This window comes from Callospermophilus lateralis, chromosome 2, assembly GCF_048772815.1.
Source record: "Callospermophilus lateralis isolate mCalLat2 chromosome 2, mCalLat2.hap1, whole genome shotgun sequence".
In the NCBI taxonomy this organism is placed as follows: domain Eukaryota; kingdom Metazoa; phylum Chordata; class Mammalia; order Rodentia; family Sciuridae; genus Callospermophilus; species Callospermophilus lateralis.
In genome coordinates this window covers 160,237,160-160,257,566 of record NC_135306.1, presented here as the reverse complement: position 1 = coordinate 160,257,566, position 20,407 = coordinate 160,237,160, and the positions used below count along the sequence as shown (strand labels likewise).

The window sequence follows — 20,407 nt, the reverse complement described above, 5'->3', positions numbered from 1 at the left end:
ATTTCTCTTATTTCTAGAGATGATGAGGTTTTTTTCAAGATAAGATTTCAAGTTTCAAACTTTAGTTTCTAGGGAAAAGGTGCTAGCCTTCTGAGGGCTTTAGCTGCAATAAAGCCAGCTCAGCTGCCAGTAGCACAGCTGCCCCTGACTTGACCTTAGTCCTCTTAGGCCTTCTTATCCCAAGGTGGGTGGGGAGTGAGCTGAGAGGAAATTGCATTTTGCTCTGGTGAAGGCATAGATGCACAAGGAGAACCTATCAGAGGTGAGACAATGCAAACCACTGGTGTGGACCAGATAAGCAAAGGAAGACAGATAAAATGAAATGTCTGCCACAGATGGTAACAATAATCTTGTTCTAGACACAGCACTTATAGCTTGAGCATGCATAGCTATCCTTTCAGTTGACCCTCCCATCAGCTCTGAAAAGCAAGTGGAGCAGGAATTAAAGAAGAAAAACGTACCAATCAAATAATTTGCCGAAGGTCCCACATCCAGTATTTAGCAAAACCAAGATTTGGACCCAGGTGTTCCATCTGAATTCAGGACTTGATGCCATTAAGGTACAGAGAATTATACATTGAGCATTAATCATAGTTTTGACGGAAGCTGAGTAGAACAGAGAATCCGCATCACAAGGCTGAGAGCTCAAAGCCCACTCACTGACATTTGTGAACATGAGCCATGGGCAGTTTGTTTAATGGCCAGATTCTATCCTCAGATGTGTCTTGACAGTCAGCTCCCAGCATGGTGGAAGTAAAACAGACTTTGGAAGCAGTCCAAGAATTAAGTCCTGGCTCTCCCACTTCCTGTCACCTTGAACAAGTTAATGACCTCTCTGGTCCTCTCTTTACCCACAAAATGAGTATGTTAGTTCCTACCCCAGAGGGTTGTTGAGGGATTAAACGAAATAGGTTTGTAAACTCATAGCAGCCCTGGCATAACGTAGATGTTCAAGAAGGAGTCGTTTTCAATATTGCCAATGTCTTCATATGGAGTAAGTTCAGTGCCTTCAATTCTGTCTGGAGACGTCTGCCCACTGCAGGTCATGAGACACCATCTTCATAAGCTCAGGCACAGTTAGTGACCACTGGATGTAAATCTGCCTCCACTGGACTTAGGCCAGGAGATGAAGGCTATAAAATTGAAGACTCTTCCTGCCTTCCTGTGTGGAGTCCTTCTGTCTAGTCTTCCCCAGTAGTTTCCTATTTCTCCAGGGTTTCCATGTCTGATCAATACCACCTTTTAAAAATGTATTCATGAACGCCACGATGCATTTTTGGCATGGAATATTTATTCCAGGAAGCTTATTCTAACAGAACCATACCTGGCCTTATTTAATCCCCTGGCAGCTACCTAAAGCTGCTATTGATGTAAGATTTGGAGCAGTCAGGCAAGATGCTTGTTGAAGTTTTGCTTTAAATCAACAAAACTTAAACCTCAAATAGGGTTTCTTTAAATACAGAGGTTTCATGCAAAATCTCCAAAATCCCCTGTGCAATAAATCCTAGCATAAATCCAAACTGCTTACACAATCAGCTTCACTGGCCTGAATTTAAACCCAAATACAGGATGTTACTTTCTTGAAATACAGGAGAAAGCAGAGTGTTATTCTCTTATTATTTTTTGGTAAAAAGCATTTGGCGTTCTGGTCCTGGAAAGGGCCTGGCCTGGACTTCGGGTTGCTTTTCTCCATCATTTGTGTGGTTTACCATGAAGTGAGTTTCATTACACATGGCTGCCTTGGTGCCTTTTTCTGGGGGCCATTGTAAAATGCTTGAGCAAGAAACACACCTGCAGCCTTGTTCCCTGCAATAACTCCTCCTAGCACCTCTTCCGCACTCTTGTTCCCAACAGAACGTGTTTGTACAACTGTCCTTGGCCTTTAGAAATGACAGCTACACCCTGGAATCTAGAATTAACCAGGCTGAAAGGGAACGCAACCTGACAGAGGAGAACACTGAGAAGGAACTGGAAAACTTTAAAGCTTCCATTACGGTAATTGTGGAGTTTGATTTAAGGAATTCTTGCAATAGGGACTGTCTCCATGGGTCATGCCAAGTATCACACATCTCTTGGTCACCAAGTAGAGACTTCTGAAATGAGAAATGGAGCCAAGATCCTGATACGGCCTTCCTCAGAGAGCTGGGGGAGCTGAGGCATAGATCCTGAAGGCCAGATTACCTTAGGTCTATGAATGAGGCCTCAGAGCCCTTGGGAGCTTCTCAAGAGGGGCTGGGTGCCTGCACACGTGACTCCTTTCAGGCCAGCCAGGTATACAGTATCTACGCAGGGGTTCTCCAATTTCCAGAAGATGCTGTGGCCCTAGCTCTGTCTTAGCCAAGATGAGGCCCAGGGCTTGTCTCATGAGCCTGTCATATTATTAGGCTTAGTATAGATCCAGTCAGCTCAGGCTGCTATAATAAAATGCCATAGACTGGGTAGCTTAAACAACAAGCATTTATTTCTCACAGTCCTAGAGGCTATAAGTCCAAGATGAGGGTGCAAGCATGCTCAGTGCTGGTGAAGGAGCCTCTTTAGGCTTACAGACTGACATGGTAGAAAGAAAGTAAGAGAACTCTCTGGGGCCCCTTTCATAAGGTCACTAATCTACTCCTGAGGGCTCTACCTTGGGACTTAATCATCTCTTTTAAAAAAGCCCCACTTTCTGGTACTCTGACACTGGGGGTTCGGATCTCAGCATATGCTTTTGAGGAGGGCACAGACACTGGGTCCACAGCACTACATGAGGACACTGGGTGATGTTCCTTCTCACTTCTCAGTCCTCAGCATCACTCTGGCACCACTGTGAGCATCGTGAGACCTACCAGAAGCTGCTGGAGGACATCGCTGTCCTGCACCGCCTAGCTGCCCGACTCTCTAGCCGAGCCGAGGTGGTGGGGGCTGTCCGACAGGTGAGTCCGTCCAACCCCAGCCTTGCTGACTGGTTCTTTTCTACTTGTGGTAACTAGCACAATGACCAGCAGGGACAACTAGAGACAACACCCAGTGATGTGTTGCTTTGTGTCAGGAGGAGGTTATTGACCTATTGTTCAGAGTATTTTTATTGACCCAAAAAACCCTCACGATGCTTCCTGGAAAAAGCTTTCTGTGGACATGTAACTTTGGCGATGACTATTTACTGTCTTTCTTCTTGGAGATTTCTAAAGCATATTGGTATTGAGAAGTCCTGTAGGAAAAAAGAATGGGTACTGAAAAAAAGGAGAAGATGAAGACAATGAAAAAAGAGGAGGAGAAATATAAAATAAAAGAAAATAAACAAAGTTTAACTTGTATTTCCCAAATGTATTTGACTAAAGAATCCCTCACTCAATTTTTCTCACAAAGTAACTATTTAACTCCCACGGAACTAGGATTGAGAAAAACATCCTTTAGGAAAAGCTGTTTTGTTTCATTTGATTCATCCACTAATCCTCCAAAGTATCTGTCCCTTTTCCCAGATGAAGATGTAGAAGATCTGAAAGGTATAGGTTGAGCATCCCTAATCTGAAAATCCAAATTCTGAACTATTCCAAAGTTTTTGCACCAATAATGATGCCACAAGTGGACAATTCTACACCTGAATTCATGTGTCAAATCACAGTCTTAATGTAGATGCTCTAAAAATATTGTATGAACTTACCCTCAGGCTACAAGTGAATGGAATACATGAAACATTAATGCATTTCATGTTTAGACCTGGCTTCCATTCCCCAAGGTATCTCATTATGTATATGCAAATATTCCAAAATCTGAAAAAAATCCCAAGTCCAAAATGCTTCTGGTCCCAAGTGCTTCAGATAAGGGATACTCAACCTGTGACAGCACCAGTGAGTGGCAAAGCAGGGGGTGCAGGCCCAGGTAAGGCTCTCGCTTGGCCACTTTGGTCCACTCTGGTCCAGCATGGTGTTATAGGGCCGGACTGCTCAAGTTCTAGTCCTGGTTCCACCCCTCACTTGCTGTGGACCTTGGGATGGGTACCAAGCTCTCTACGCTTCAGTTTCTTCAGCGGTGAATGAGGATGATCATGGGCCTGCCGTCGGGTTGCTGTAATCCCTGTAAAGTACTTTGATGTTGTCATGACGGTTGCTATTTTCATGGACCCACATCCTGCTGCACTGGATGCATGAGAGGATGTTCCTGGGGTGTAGCCCTGAGCACTGCCTGTGAAATGAAAAGACAAGCCACAGGCCTGACCCACCCTTATGTCCTTCTGGATAGAGCTCCTGACTCAGCAGTGTAGCCCAGGAAGTCACCCAGCTGGGAGCAGCCACACAGAGAGGATGCTAGGGAGTGGCCCGTCTCAGCGCCACTGGGCTATCAGGACCTCTTCCAGGGAAGTCAATGGGGAAGTCCCTCTGAGGCCAGATGGGGTCTGAGCTAGACCCTCTGAGGGATAAAGAGACACTGTCCTCCCAAACGTGTGCCACTCTCCCAAACGTGTTTTTTGTCCCCTATGTTGCTCACTCCATCTTTGCTCCTCTTTAAATGGCTCCCCCTCCCTGGCTTCTGTTCCAGTCCTTGCCTTCGTCTCTGCTCCCAATGGACTAGCTCGAGTGCTTGTCCTGTCTTTCTCTGTTGCTGTCACTGCCACCAGTCTCACTCCCTTTCATCTGTCTCCACTCATATTGCCTCTTACCTTAAGAAATTGAGTTGTTCCACTTTTTTTTCAGAATAATCCTAATTCCTCCATTTAGCATTTAGGGTCCTTCGCAGCCTAGTTACAGTTCACCTGTTTTTTCTTACTTCTTCTTCCCAGCTGCTAACTGACCCTTGCCTGAGTGGGACAATGGCACAGCCCTGGTTTATGCCTATTGTCCCAGGGAGATTTGTAATGGCACCCCCTTTTCACTCTCTAAAGGATTCCTGTCTGGAGGATAACTCCTCACCTACATTCAAGCCTTATGAGGTCCTTCCTTGACTCACCTTGGGGTTCCCTGGCTTGCATGCTCTTTGTGTCTCCCCGCCTGTATCTACATGCTCACATGCTGCCCACACCCTGCATCCATGACTTCGTTTCATCTCCACCCACCCTCCCCTGACCCATTCTCTGCAAGCAGAAACAAATCCCTTCCTCCTCTCACTTTCTGCTACACGAGGCTGGGCCTTTCTCCTTATCCCTGAGCACAGGTACCTGAGTCCATCTCTTGGTTTACATCTTGGGCAGCAGTCTCATAGGGAGCATTGTCACATCTGATGGGCCCCAGTATCCTTCCCAATCTCACAGCGCAGAGCCTGGCTCAGAGCAGACAAGTGCTGCTGATGCCTTTCCTCCAATTGCCCCCTGAACACATGCTCTCCTTCCCTGCAGGAAAAGCGCATGTCAAAAGCAACAGAAGTGATGATGCAGTATGTAGAGAATCTGAAGAGGACCTATGAGAAGGACCATGCGGAACTCATGGAGTTTAAAAAACTTGCAAATCAGAATTCAAGCCGCAGTTGTGGCCCCTCTGGTAAGGACCGGGCTTCTGCTCCCATCTTGCTCTCAGCTAGGACCAGAGGGATCAGGACAGCCCCAGGACCTATTTCCAATTGCAAGTCTCCCTTCCCCTGCCCAATGTCACCCACAGGGCATTTGCAGCAGCTGCTTCAGGGAGCCTGGGGTCCTGGAACCAGGAAATGGGAATGACCTCTTGACTCCCAACACAATTAACCAGAGTGGCTGTCTACAGACAGAAATATATGTATACGCTGCAAGAGCTCTCTTTACCTTGTGAGAATGACCCCAAACCCCATAAATCTTTGTGCTTTGGGCCCCCCTTTTAGGCACCATATGCTAAAGAACTTGAGCTTTATTTTGGAAAGCATTAGGGATATGACCAAGGATTTTAATCAGGAAAATGACGCGATCATATGTGTAGTTTAAGAAGGTGCCCTCCAGCCGCGGTGCATCAATCACATTACAGGGGTAGAGCACAAATTGCTATAGGAGCACAGAGGTTCTACACAAATTGCTATAGGAGCACAGAGGGCTGCCTGCTGATTCTGCTTAAGGAAGTCATCTCCACAGTATTTTAAAATAAAGCTAGGAGTTCTGCAGTTAAGAGGGGCAGATTCATCCCTGGTGGAGAAAACAGCACGGACAAAGATGTGGAGGTTGTAGGTGAGAAGATGAAACAGTTTGATGTGGTTGCAGTGGGGACAGGTTGAAGATGACACCTGGTAGTCCAGGGCTACCTGCCAGGCCATGATGATATCAATGCAGGCCTTTGTCCTCCAGCCAGAGAGGAATCATTGGTGAGTCTGTCATGTGACATGATAAGATTTTATTTTTAGAAGATCACCTGACTTCAGTGTGTACAGTACATTAAAGGAGTGTAAAGTTCAAGTGGGGAAGGATGAGTTAGGAGGTTCTTGCTCAGTGCAGGAGGGAGATGTCAGTGCCTTGTCAGTGCCTGCCAGGGCTTGGGCTCTGCTGATGAGGGTAGCTAGTGGAGAAAACGGACATTTTAGCATAAGGAATCCCAGTGGAATGCAAACATCCATGTCACCAGGAGGAGGAAGAGTGCAGAAAGTATAATAGATGGAGAAACCTTTATAAACAGGAGGTTTCACAAGTTTCCTGGGAAACATCAGTGACACTTCCCAGAGTCCAAAGGCAGTGCACGCACGCTCCAGGCTGTCTGCTTTGGATCTTTGCAGCAAGGCTCCTGACCCCTAGGGATCTGGGCTTCTAGCAAACCACTCTCAGCCAGTGCTGGAAGAGGGGGAAGGGATCACCAAGGAAATCTTTGTACCTGGGTTATCACATTATTGTTCTATAAGGTTCAAGGTCTCCCGAGGACCACCTTATCCAGGATTCATGGGATGAACTTCAGTCTTGTTCGTTAATTCTACACTTATTAAGCATCATCTGTGTGCCCCATATGATATTGGAATATAGAGTTTAAGGCACTTAGTCCCAGACCCAAAGGAGTGCCCAACCTGTGGGGAGGTCAGGACGCTGTGGCCAGTGCCTTAGCAGAAATAAGCAGATTTCCACATCTGCTCTTGGGGGATAGGAAAATGCTTACAGTAGGAAAGGATATGATAGCTGAGTCTTGACTGATGAATCAATGGTTTGGCAATATTTGGCCTCCCTTCCATTGTTTTTCTGAGCTGTGCCTTCTCTTGAGCTGGTGGCAAGGGGTCAGCACTCACCCAACAGGTGTGTCCCTAAGAGATGTTAATACCATTCCCAAAGACTGCTTTTTAAGCCTTTACATAACTTCTGACCATCTTTGTCAATGAGACTTTAAAGACTTCAGTGAAATAAAATATCCCTGATTTTTAAAAAAGTTATGTACATTAAAAAAAATTCTGAAACTGCAACATGCTGATTATGTGTATATTATATTAAGATAGATTTTTAGTGGTATAAATACTAACTCAGGGAAAAGAAAGATTTATAAGGATCTTAAAGCAACTTATTTTCAAATAACTCATTTCCATTGAATGAATTACAGTGAGGCTCAATTCATTGTGTCACTGATGCCATTCTTTTTCTTTCTCTATAAAAACATGTCTGACTTTGATAGGCCCCAATTTAACCTCATTGTGTTAATTTATATTTCTGTGCTTTTACAAATATTCACTAAGATTTATATCTCCACTTCTGTAAATTCTTGAATTATGATGTTTGCCCACTTGTAAGATTGGTATTTTATTAATTTACATGAATCCTTCAGACATAAAGAATTTCATTTGGTTCTGCAAACTGGGCTGACTAGAAAACTTGAAAATCCTTTAACCACAAATACTTAGAAATTTCTAAAGGACAAAATCAAGCAAGCAATCTTAAAGAAGAGCTGAATCCACAGGAAAATAAATTGAAATACTCAGATACAAGAAAAGAAAAGAGAACTGAAACCAAGCTGGCCCTGCAGCTTCCTAGGGGACAGAGTCAGCCTGAGTTATCTGGGGGTGGAGTGTTTGCACTCCAGGTCCACGGCTGTGGCTGCTCCAACAGAGTTGACACTGAAATTCACACAGAAGGCAGAGACCATCCAAAGATTTTACCTTTATAGAATTTTGTTGAGGGGAAAACAGTCACCAAGCAACATAGAAATAAATAAGGAAGTTTGTCTGTTTCATCCTGCATTCTAGTAGGGAAAAAAACACTTTCTCCTTCCTCATAGGAAAAGTACATACCCAGAGTGAGAGCAGTAATGATGCAATGTGCAGGGAGCTGAAAGAACAGCAGGATGGGGCCTCGAGGAACACTGTCAGCCACTCCAGAGAGGCACACCCTGCACCCAGGACACACAGGCTCCCTCTAAATAGCACCCCACTGAAGACAAGTTCACGGCATAAAATGATAAATACAACATCACTGAGAATCATCAGATCCACCAAACAATAGGATTGTAGCCTAAGAACATCATATAGGAAAATAATTTTTTTTTAAAAGATATCTTTAAGGGGCTGGGGTTGTGGCTCAGCGGTAGAGCACTCGCCTCTCACGTGTGAGACCCTGGGTTCGATCCTCAGCACCACTTAAAAATAAATAAACAAAATAAAGATATTGTGCCCATATTAACTAAAAATATTTTTTAAAAGATGCCTTTAAAATTATTAGAGAGATAAAAGGATGAAAGGAAGATATGAGAGTAAAAGGGTATAGTTATCCAAAAAGAAGAAAATAGAATTCCTCAAAATGAGAAACAGGGTCCTCCCTAACATGCATAAGGCCCTCGTTCAAACCCCATCCTGAAAAAAAGAAAGAAAGAAAGGGAAAAGAAACAAGCTAACTTTGATGAGTTCAACAAATAAAAGTTCCTGCCTCCCAAATGACTTATCAGTGTCTGTACTTCCTGGACAAGAACAAGGCTTTCTTCCACTTTGAGGTATTACATTGTGCACAATGTTGACTAAAACATCCTCACCACGATGTACCAGTGGCCAAGATGGAAATAAAATTCCCATTTTATAGAAAAGGTGACTGAGGTGCAGGTTGCTTGTTTGACAGGGAGTCTTAGATTTCCTACTTCATGGAGAAAAGTAAAGGATTTTATTTTCAGGTTTGTAGCACATCAGGGCTCTCTGATTTTAAAACTCTGAACTGATTCCTGCACAATAGCCTGTGGCCTGTAGGTCCTCTTTCTCATGGAAATGGAAAATTTCCTAAAAATTGGGTCATAGAAATAGAAGATTGAGTAGTTGAGGTGCGGTAGATGTGGAAGTTACAGGAATTGAGGTGATTCCTCAGTATTCTAGGTATCTTCCTTCTGGGCACCCTTCCCCATCCCCTGGAAGTTACGCTAGGCATGAGACTGGCTTTGTTACGTGAGATGTGTCACATCTGAGCTGAGGTCCTTAGGAACTAGTGTGTAGTTTGCCCTGACTTTCTTCCTCCTGACCTGACTATGGTCACTGCCTCAGAATACTGAAAGATCCAGCTTGACTGGTGATAGAATAGATATAGTCACCAAAAAGGCAATTCAGAGGGATACAGTGAGTAAAGAAATAAAAGAAACATTATGAGATATGGGATGTAGAGTCCAGAGTGAGAAAGTCTGCAATCCATTTATTAGATGATCCCTAAGAAGCAAATTAGAGCCAGAACATACTCAAAGAAAGAATAGCTGAGGATTTTCCACAACTAATGAAAGACCTAAATCATTGAATTCAGTAAGCATAGTGAATTCCATGCAGAAGACATAGCACACGAAAGAGAAGCTTCAGAAGAACAAAGACAAAGTAAAGATCTTAAAAGTCACCAGAGAAAGAAGAGAGTTGACAAAGCAATGGCAAGTCTCAAAAGCAATAATGGTATCAGAAGACCATGGAGTAACCTTTTCAACGAGCTGAGAGAAAATTATTGTCAACATAGAAATAAAAGTGAGATATAAGCAAATCACTCAAGATAGAGGGCTAGGTCAAGACATCTGGAGACAACTAATGAGAAAGTTTACCCCTCGAAAGTCCTTGCTCAAAAACCAAGTAACTTTGGGAACAATGAAATTGAGTTAAAGAAATAAAATGAGCAGGATGTAAGAAAGAATAGTGACCAAACCAATTGTAAGCATGTGGGCAGATCTAAATAAGCATTTGCTGTAAAAAACAATAATGAAAAATTTTGGACTATAAAACAAGGTGAAAGAAAAATAGTGAAAATTGGGAGATTGTTACTGTTTTAAAGTCTCAGGAAAAGAATAGAGATCTTCATTAATTTTATATTTAAAGTCAAATTTAAATTTCGAAAGTTAAAGGAATACACTAAAGATTAGAACTACAATGAATAATTTTTAAACTAATATTAGAAGTAGCTAAAGAATTAGAAAAAACTTAATGAATAAAGCAGGGTAAATAGAAAATATAAAATAAGATAATGGAAATAAGAATATATGAATAATCATAAGAAATATAAGTAGCATAAACCTGTTGGCTAACAGAGAACCTCAGATTAAGGGAAAAAATATGTAGTTATGCACTTTTTAAGAGACACACCTAAAGTATATAGATATGAAGGCTATACAGATATACAGGCTAAATGATATTGGTCAAACTGAATTAACCTTGCAAATACCTGTCTTTGCACATATTCAGATGTTTCCTGGTGGCACTGTTATGCAGGTGTGATGCTAAACACTTCATATAAATTATGTCATTTCATGGATATACTAAGGAGAAGAAAATCCTAGGGTGGTGGCTTCCTTTGTTCTGAATCATTGGGCATGTGATATACTGAAACTACATCTTTAGCAAGTTTTCATTCTTAACAATACCATACCTTCCTTGCTCAAGAGTTTCTCTGATTATACCTCCCTTAAGTGAGCATGAAAGACCCAATAAGCTTTGGTGTTGCTATGAGTATATCTCACACATTATCCAAAGCGACACCCAGAGATTGTGTAGTGTTCAACGAAGACCAAAGGTTCCAGACTGTGACTTCTTATTAATGTCCAGCAGATCTAGGATAAAGATTTCATGCAAAAGAGTTCCCATTCTGCAGATGATCATCTCAGAGAGTGAAGGGCCAAACTCAGTGTCTCAAACACCCAGACCATTGGGCTATTCCTTTGACGGCCAGTTCTGACTGTGGCTTAGTTTCTGCCTGTTTCCTGCTGAGGCCCACTTCGAAACTTACATGAGTTTTCTCTGTTTCCTCCTGTTATAGAAGATGGGGTCCCTCGCACGACGCGGTCCATGTCCCTCACGATGGGAAAGGTACGCACGTTCAAGGAATACTGGGGCTCCAGGAGAAAGTAGGACAGAAATTTCTATGGTCACTCAAGAAATCATTCACTCATGGATCATAGGATCCAGAGACCCTCTGAAAGTTTCCATTGAGCTTCCATATTTGTTAGCTTAACCACTGGAATCTCACCTGTCTTGTACCTATGTAGCTTTCCTGACTATACATCCTTTAAAGAAGATGAAATGGTGCATAAACTTTGGTGCTGCTATGGGCAACTTTTAATATACTATCTAGGATGTTATCAGAGACCAGGGGATCATTTCCATTCTGTTTCTCCAGGATTTCATAATCTAAAGTAAGAACCTGCTGAGAGATCCCTCACCACCAATAGAAAAAAATTGAGTCAAATTTGGCTACTCACTTCACATCAATTTTTCAACACCATCAGTATCCCAATACCAAAATATTCAGTTAATATCATTACAGCATTAGGAACTAGTAGGCTTTTTCCAGGCCATTCAGAACTATGACTGTTATTATCTCCAAGAAAGTGGGCCTGGTCACTTCTCTTCCTACAGAACATGCCCCGCCGGAGGGTCAGTGTTGCTGTGGTTCCCAAGTTTAATGCCCTGAACCTGCCTGGCCAATCTCCCAGCTCATCACCCATTCCCTCTTTACCGGTCCTGGTGAGTATGATGAAGCCTGCCTCCCATTCCTGGTCTACCTTTCCCTCACACTCATGGCTATGGAGGGGATCCAGATTGGGGCAGGATTGATAAGAAAAGGAAATCACCAGAACAGAATTCGGGTGGTAATCTCAAAACATTTAATGGAAACTAGGTCATGTGTACACCACTGCTCTGAGAAGAGGTCTCAGTGTCCTTGAGCAAGGCATAAGCAGCTCAGAAAATGTTCCTTACAAATGGTAGCTCTTCATACTGAAACCCAATTTTCCAAGGTGGGTATTTTTTTCCCTACTCTGCAATGAGTCTAAAGAGCTGAAGGTGAATGGGAGTGGGAGAGCTGAGCCTTAAACCCAGGCTCTCTAATCCCAGAGTCTGCATTCTTATACCTAGTGTTATCCTGCCTTGATTCTTGACAGCATTGTATGTTACAACCTAAGGTGGGAAACAACCTAAGGTCCATGCATGAGAAATTGGTAAACAAATTATGAATATTTCTTTAAAGGGTTTCTGTAGAATAGAATTTTTGTCCATAATGCATTCTAAATAATTAGCAATTATATATACTAGTTTGTATATACTATAATTCTGTTTTGTAGTTTTTAAAAAAATATTTCTAGATGTGGACATAAAAAATTCTGGAAGAATATATTTAAAATTTAGTAATGATAATCTCTGGACAATGGTAAAACATGAAATTTTTATTTTCCTTTTGATGCCTTTTAAAATTCCTATAGTATGAATTTATGAGTGATAATCAGAAAAAAAATCCATTTAAATTGCTTTAAATACAGTTTCTATATTTATAAGAAAATATTTTCCACATTCCAGGCCTCTGTGTATCTGATTAATTCTATCTAAAATGCTTGTAATTCCTTCTCCAATGGTTTCTCTATTCCTGGTTATAACTAGCATTTTTATATAAACAATTTGTATAAGCAATTGGTAGTTCAAGTTCTATTGCCACAGCAGTAGATAGCAATATATTTTCAGTTTCTTTCACCTCTTCCCATCTCAAGCATTATCATCTATGAAATGATCCTCAATTTCCAAATCACTAACACAAAGCAACCTAAAAAAAAAGGTGTTTTAAAGGTTGGGAAGGATTGGTTAGTACATTTAACAGAACTATTTCTTCCCATACTCTACCTAAAGGTACAATGTGGTTTCCAAATATATATTTATTTAGACTAGTGGTTACCAACCAGGGCTGTACATTAAAATCATAAGGGGACTTTGAAACCATTGAATGCCCAGGCCCCTTCCCCAAGACCATGGGGGGTGGATTCATACTTTTAAATCTCTCTCCAGGCCATTTGTCTTCCAGGTGGTCCTAATGTGTAGCCCATACCCTCTGGGACAAAGCAAGGTGGGACTTCTTGGAAAGGTTCATACAAAGGTGTTCCTGCTGGTGGGTGCCTGCAGTAATGGCAGGCATCTCCTGAGAGTCATGCTTGGAGCTGTAAATTTAGGGGCAGTGGTGGGCTTGTGTGAGCCCATCCTGGGGAACAAGGGACCTGCATTGCCTACTGGCATTCAGTCACAGTCAGGAAATGGGACAAAGGAAGACCGAGGGCTCCCTTCTAGAATGGAACCTTAAAATGTAAAGTCTTAAGAGAAGGAAAAGAACAAGTTTCAGATGCCTCAAGGAAGGCCCCAAGGGAAAGGGTAAACACCTGCACTCCCATGCAGGTTGGCAAGTTGGGGAGGGAGTGAGGAAGGGGGAGAAACAGGCCCTCCCCAGTGTCAGCAGAGGCTCAGCAGCCCTGACTTCTGTGGCTCACCCTCAATCCTCTGTCTCCTGTTTCCCGTCCAGTCGGAATCACCCAATGGGAAAGGCAACCCACCTGTCACCCCAGCACTGCCTGCACTTTTGGAAAAGTAAGTTTGTTGATTTTTCCTCTTAATGTTGGGGATCCCTAAGGAAAGTTTCCCCAGCTTACCTTCTTTCCTCCCGTTCTCAACCCCAAAATTCAGTGAAAAGAAAATTAAGTTCTAGGGGTAATCAATGGGACTCTGAGATCCACAAAGATTTCCAATCCACTTTGTAAAATTCTTAGACCAGGAAGATGTTATGGCTGAGGCCAAGTGCATCCAATCTAAGAGCCCAGGAGAAACGGAAGTCTCTGCTGCTGGTTAGGATTCTTGGGCTATAGATACAAGAAAGCCACAACTCAGCAGGGCTTAAAATATCAGTCCAGAAGTAGGGATGTGCAGTTTCCTTTGTTCTGGCTACTTCATCATCAGGCTTATGGTTATGGTTTTGCTAGGTCCAGGCATCCCATCCAGACAGGACACTATCTGAGGAAATGCAGGCACCATTTCTTCCCTATTTCATTCTTAAGAATGAACCCAAAGGTTTTCTTAGTCTTTCCTCTTATCTCATTGGCAAATTGGGAACATGGTCCCTTTCTAAACCAATTATAGGCTTTGGGACTGAGCTCGCCATTGTGGGCTTAAACTATTCCTTGGAGTTGTGGAGACATTCAACTTCCTCTGAAGCACAAGGACTCAGTGAAGAGGAGTAAATTCCTGAACAGAATCTTGTTGCTCTTAGGAGGAAGGAAGAGAAGGGCTGCATTGGCAACCTGGAGGTCTGTTTTGTCTGACTTCTCCAGGCGCCTATGCAATTCGCGGGTCTTTTCATCCTCAGCCAGAGTGAGACAGGCTGTTTCTATGTACTCAGGGGAGTTTATAACTTACTTTTCTAATTCTTCCATTTGCTTGGTGGAAAACATCTGGATCACAGCTGGCACCTCTCAGAACTTTCCCCTTGCGTCTTTCTCTCATTCTTTCTCGTTCCTTGCCCCGAGACAGCTTTAGTCCTTCATTTTCCATTGCTGTTAGAAAAGTTTTGCTTGATTTGGCAAGGAATGTGTATGTTGGGCCCCTTTTCAGGTTCAGACAAGTCCCCAAGCTCTCCACCCTCAGACTTGGCCTGTGCAGTCACCACCTTCTCATGCACTGATTTCCTGCGGGTTAGTCTCCCAGATTGCCCAGCATTTCCACCTTTGCCACATCACCCTCTGAGCTTGGAGGTCCTTCGTGGTATGCAGTGCATCCTTCCCCTCCTCCTTCTTCTCCATCTCTATAGAGAAGGTGTAAAGAAATGACAAATTAACTACCATGTGAAGTAACCAAGGATACAGAATCTTACCGAGTCCCTGGAGTCATAGTGCCTAGCCCATGGTCTCTGAATCTCTCCAGATATGGTCCCTTGAGGCTCTGAGTGAGGAGTTACATAAACCTCTGTCAACCCTCCCTTCACCAGTTCCAATTAATTCCCAAGTCTAGACCTACGGAGCCAGTCAGGGCAGAGAGGGGTCCCCATGTTCCCCCACACTCTGATCATCATGGAGCAGGGCCTGAACTCTGTAGAACTAATGTGCAGCTGAGAGCTTCTGTCCAAAGCAGTGGAGATCGAGAACATGATGGTAGGAGAAACTGGGGTACAAAGTCGGGGATAACAGCCAACAGCCCCAAATCTAGAATGTCAATGAGTGAAGATCAATGATGGTGTCAGCTTTGCCACACTTTAGAATCAGGAGAGAAAGAGCCAGAGTGAAAATCAAGGTAAGGTAAGTAAGAGGTTCCCAGGAAGGCATCTGCAGCTCCCTCCCAGGGCTGACCAGAGAGATGGCCACTTGCCATGTGTGCTGCAGACTGACTCCCCTGTTGGGAACCTGTCCTGCAAGGATGCTGTGAAGAGGGGAAGGAGGAGTCAAAGGAGAGGGTCGGGACTAATAGCAGCTTTTCCCTCCAGATTTATAAAAGGTGCTAACTGATTTCCATCAGATTTCATAAAATTAGAAACATTTTAGACTAACATTGAGACAGTTGGTGAGTGAAAATGAATTCACACCTTCTGTTCTAGACACAGATGCAAACCATTCTAGCTACCCTGTCCAAACTGTTAAAGAAAAATAATGTGGTATAATTTAGTAGCCAGTGCTTTCTAGATTGCTGTATTCAACTTCATGTTAAAATGATTCCACATGCACCCAGTAATTAAGCAGGAAGGGACCTGGCTGACATGTGATAGGAAGATCGAATAGCCTGTGGCTAGTTCACAAATTCTCGAAAGCTGACTGCACTGCACAAAGTGATTTGAGAGAATTCTGGGCCTTGCGTCTTGTAAGTCCTCTGGTGATAAACTGTTCTTCATTCAACAAGGCCTGGGAACGCACGGGCTTAAACACAGGTAGAGAGTGGTATTCAAAGTTAGAGATTTAAAAGAACAAATCTTGGGTCAGGGTTGTGGCTCAGTGGCAGAGCCCTTGCCTAGCATGTGTGAGGCACTGGATTTGATTCTCAGCACCACATACAAATACATAAAATAAACATCAACAACTTAAAAAATATTTAAATAACTAAAAAGAACAAAGCTCAAGAGTAGTTCCACACCTAGGAAGAGCTGGATATTTGTAGCCTTTTATTCTTTAATTCTTGTGATTTTTTTTTTTTTTCTGGTGGACACAACATCTTTGTTTATATGGGGTGCTGAGGATCGAACCTGGGCCGCACGCATGCCAGGCGAGCGCGCTACCACTTGAGCCACATCCCCAGCCCTCTTGTGACATTTAATCATGGAGGATCAGGCACATAGAAGGCTCTCAAGGAGCTTCAGTCTAGTGGGAAAGGCAGATCGGAAACAGCCTATTATTTCACCAATGTGCTGGGTATTACTGGAAGGAAGTACAGGTTGCTAAGGGAGCAACACACAAAAAAAATGAGCAGCCAACCCAGTGTGGATGTAGGATAGCGGGAAGGAGGGGCTCAGAAAAATTCCCCCTAGGAACTTACTTTTAATGTGCATCTGAGGGGGAACATTACTTTTCAAGTGAAACCTACGGGTTATATAATTAACGAGGTGAACAGGAAGGAGGTTCTGAGGCAAGAAGGTGTGGAGTGTTTAAGGAATGATGATGATGATGAGATAATGATGATAATTTTATTTACTGCACATTTTTTGTGTGCCAAGTGTTTTACTAATTGCTTTACATGAGAATCTTATTTAATCCTTACAACAATCCCATACATATTTTATAGGTGAGGAAACTGATGCTCAGAGAAATTATCACTTACCTGAGCTCATGCAGCATAGTTCACACTCTTAACCTCTTAATAGACCCTCCCACTAGAAAAACAGGGGAAGTTTAGTGTGACTATTGGGAAGAGGATAGATTTAAGAGCTTTTTTGTTTTTTTAAAGAAACTTGTGATTGGACAGGCATGCAGAGGAGGGGCGGGGAGCACGATATGTGTGGAACTAATCACTAGGGGATCAGCAGAGCCAGGATGTGGATGATGCACAAGGCTAGTTGCTCAAAGAGGCTTTTATTCTATGTACCATGGTAGAGTGTTAAGCAAAATCTCTAAAATCACAATCTTCCAACACTTTTGCAGTAGCTAGGATAAACACTAGGGTAAACCACTTAAATATTTCATATGCCATTATATTTGTACAGTAAGCACCCCTCCCCCTTGCTGATAGTATTCTGGAGTAAATTATCCTCCAATAAACTTGTTGGACCCTGAACCCTGGAATATAGGAACAAATTACAGTTAGTTCCACTAACTCCAGTCATCTGGGCTGGTCTTGTCAGAGTAAGCCAGGGCAATAGGGGTAATTTAGAAATATTGCTGAGCCCAGGAAGATAAGATTTGTCCTTTGGAAAGAATTGTAGTCACTTTCAAATATTGTTTAATATGTGGAGAAAACTGAATGTAATAAACCTGCCTAACAACATATTTTGACTAAACAGCCCCTCACTTTATTAAGAACTCAGGATACTGACAAACACTTTGACCTGGTGGACGTGTGAGAACAATGAGCTTAATTTTAATGAATCACCCCAGAAAGAAGGTACATAGGATTTCAGGCTGGGGATGGATGCCAAGATCTGTGAGTATTTGGCCCAGAAAATCCCTGTGGTAGGCACAGGCTGTGCTCAGCACTCATTTATAGACATGGGAAGATTCCTTTAGCCCAACCCAAACACTGGGTTCTCAGGAAACACAGAGAGAACCGCCCATTTCACAAGATTGGTAGACAGAGACTGGATAGATACATCTTGAAGAAGACAGGGCAACTCAACAAACTCCCAAAAAGTACCTGCTGTACGCCAAGCATCATTTTGACTCAAACACAGTCCCTCCCCCTATGGCAACAATCATACAGAGGAATGCGCAGGAATATAAAAATACCCTCTGTCTTAGCCATGGTGTCATGGTGTTATGGGCGGAGGGGGGTGAGAAAGCAGAGGGAGAGGGAGAGATCAACTTTAACCAGAGCGTGTGGGGGAAGGGAGAACATCAGCAAAGGCTTCATAGAGGAGGTTTTGAGCTGAGTTGTAAAGATATGTAAGGATAAATGTCTAGGGAATTGGAGAAGATATGTAGGGAACTGCAAGCTCAGTCTAGAGGTTAGGAGATGACAGTGAACAGCGTACTTACTGTGTGTCTGCCCCACCTCCAATCCTATTGATCCTGTCCCACTTGAAGCAAAAGCCCTCCACACTCCGAACCTGCAGCCTGTGAAAGAAGCACAGCATCGCTAGCTGTGCTCCAGCCTGCAGGTGGGGATGGCTTAACTCAGCAGGTACCTTGGAGCCCACATACCACTCAGAGCTCCAGGGAAAGACTTCTACTGAAAGAGAGGCTTAGGGAGACTTGGAAATGAGTCTTGACACAAATTTAGAAGACCAAAGTGAGAGTCCCAGCAGCAATAATGTGACTTGTAGGCAAGTCATATACTCAACCCAAGCTTGGGTTTGTTTTCTGTCAGGTGGGATCATGTCTTGCCTGGTGGCAGATGGTACAATCAAAAGTATGGGCAGGTGTTGGGTTACACAGGGTCCAATTTGATTTGGAGCTGGTCATTTAACTTCTCTGAGACTTGGTTTCTTCATCTATCAAACTGAGAACAGTAATTCCTTATAGGGTCATCCATAAGTCCTAAGTGAGCTCCTAGAACAGAGCCTGGTATAATGTTAGCTCTTCTTGTCATTGGGAAGATCAAGGGAGAGAACTTATGTGAAAGTCCCATAAGGGAGCTGAAATGGACAGAAGCACAGAAGGTCCATGTTGAAGGGTGAATAAAGTGGACTTCCGGGCTCTACCAAGGAAGTTTGTCTCTAGAGAGCAGTGGTGGCCCAAGGACTATAAGATTTAGGATCATGTAGTCAGCAAAACTTGAAGGTGTGTGTGCTATGGTATGTGATAGTCATGCACTGAGAAAATTTTAAAGCAATTTTAGGTAAATTTCATGTAAATTATACCATACCTAACATTAGTTCACATTTAGGGTTCCTATGACTTTGAGTTGTCAGAGTAACCTATATCAAGTTCTCCCTTGAAGATGTAAAATAATCACCTGGTAATTTATCAGCTTTGATTTTCTTTTACTGGATGAGGTTCGAAGGAAGCTCAGCTTGCTCCCAACATTTACCAATACATCAACTGAATAACGGTAACAATAATACTAATAGATATCATTTGTCCAGTGCTATATTCCAGAAAGTATACTTATGTTTCTCCATTAACTCCAACACCATCACCATCAAGTATGTATTATTGCCCCCATCTTATAGCTGAGGATCTGCAGTTCAGGAAGGCTAAGTAACTCACATGTGTTGGAGCTGGGATCTGGACCCAGGCTTGCCTCGGTGCCTTCTTTTCCCCTGTCCTCCTTCAAACTTTCTTAACATTAATAAACCTCTAAGGTTGGTAGCTGTAGAGAAAAGAAAAAGCGTGATAGCAAATATCTAATATATAAATATATTTCTTAAAAGAATAACTGTCCCTGCCCTTGGCTCTAGCTATGTTTTTCTTCTCTTGCTCCAGTCATTTGGACAAATAGGAAACTGCACATTAGGCAAAGGTCACATGGAAGGGAGTGGATAATGTAATTTGCAAAAGGAGAAATGTTATGAATAACTGGTATTTTTAGAGTGTTATCTTTCTTGTCCACAATGGGTTTTGGTTTCCAGTCTGATGAAATGTAAATCCTACAAGGTCTAAGGGAAAAACTAAGAGATGGGAAACTGATGCCAAGAATGAGGAGCAGATACAAGGCTCACTCATAAACCCTGCCTGAGGTCAGGGAGGGATGGCAGCTGTGATCTCTCAGAGTCCTGGCTGGAGAGCCCTGCTCACAGTTTTGCCTTGTTTGACGGTTCCTCCATGACAACATTCCTCCCATCGGGATCCTCAGTGGGCTGCAGGATGTGTAGGGAAGGCATGGCCTTGAAACCTGTTCTCTCAGTACTTTAAATAAGGACTCAGCACTGCTCAGCCGACCTGCCGTGGTTTTCTAATATGTTTATTTTCCTAATTTCCCACATGACTCTTATACTTTCTGCTTCCTCCAACTTTTTTAGGGCCCTCTATCTCTCACTCTCAGTAAATAACCTCCCTCTTTATGAGACATTTAAGCTGCCTGTCAGTAGGAGCCCTCTCGTCTTCCCTCAACAGACCCCCAAGATGTCTCCATCTTCTTCTTCCCTCTGTTGTGACCAAGGGATCCAGATTGTGAAGCCTCTGCTCCTGAGCCACCCCCTGAGCTGCCTGAAAGAGAAGTCTTCATTACTTTAGTCAAAGACTTTGCT

At 43.0% G+C, this 20,407-nt stretch overlaps 1 protein-coding gene across 9 annotated transcripts in view; it reads left to right on the top strand.

Moving 5' to 3' along the window:
• Irag1 (inositol 1,4,5-triphosphate receptor associated 1) overlaps window positions 1-20,407 on the top strand; it is a 118,224-nt gene that overhangs the window by 88,111 nt on the left and 9,706 nt on the right. For 8 of the 9 annotated variants that reach the window (XM_076846886.2, XM_076846884.2, XM_076846882.2 and 5 more), the window contains 6 exons: window positions 1,855-1,995; window positions 2,781-2,912; window positions 5,309-5,450; window positions 11,096-11,145; window positions 11,695-11,802; window positions 13,616-13,680. In XM_076846886.2, coding sequence (XP_076703001.1) covers window positions 1,855-1,995; window positions 2,781-2,912; window positions 5,309-5,450; window positions 11,096-11,145; window positions 11,695-11,802; window positions 13,616-13,680 — 638 coding nt within the window. The remainder of the gene's footprint in view (window positions 1-1,854; window positions 1,996-2,780; window positions 2,913-5,308; window positions 5,451-11,095; window positions 11,146-11,694; window positions 11,803-13,615; window positions 13,681-20,407) is intronic. The other variant, XM_076846885.2, reaches the window with a different exon arrangement.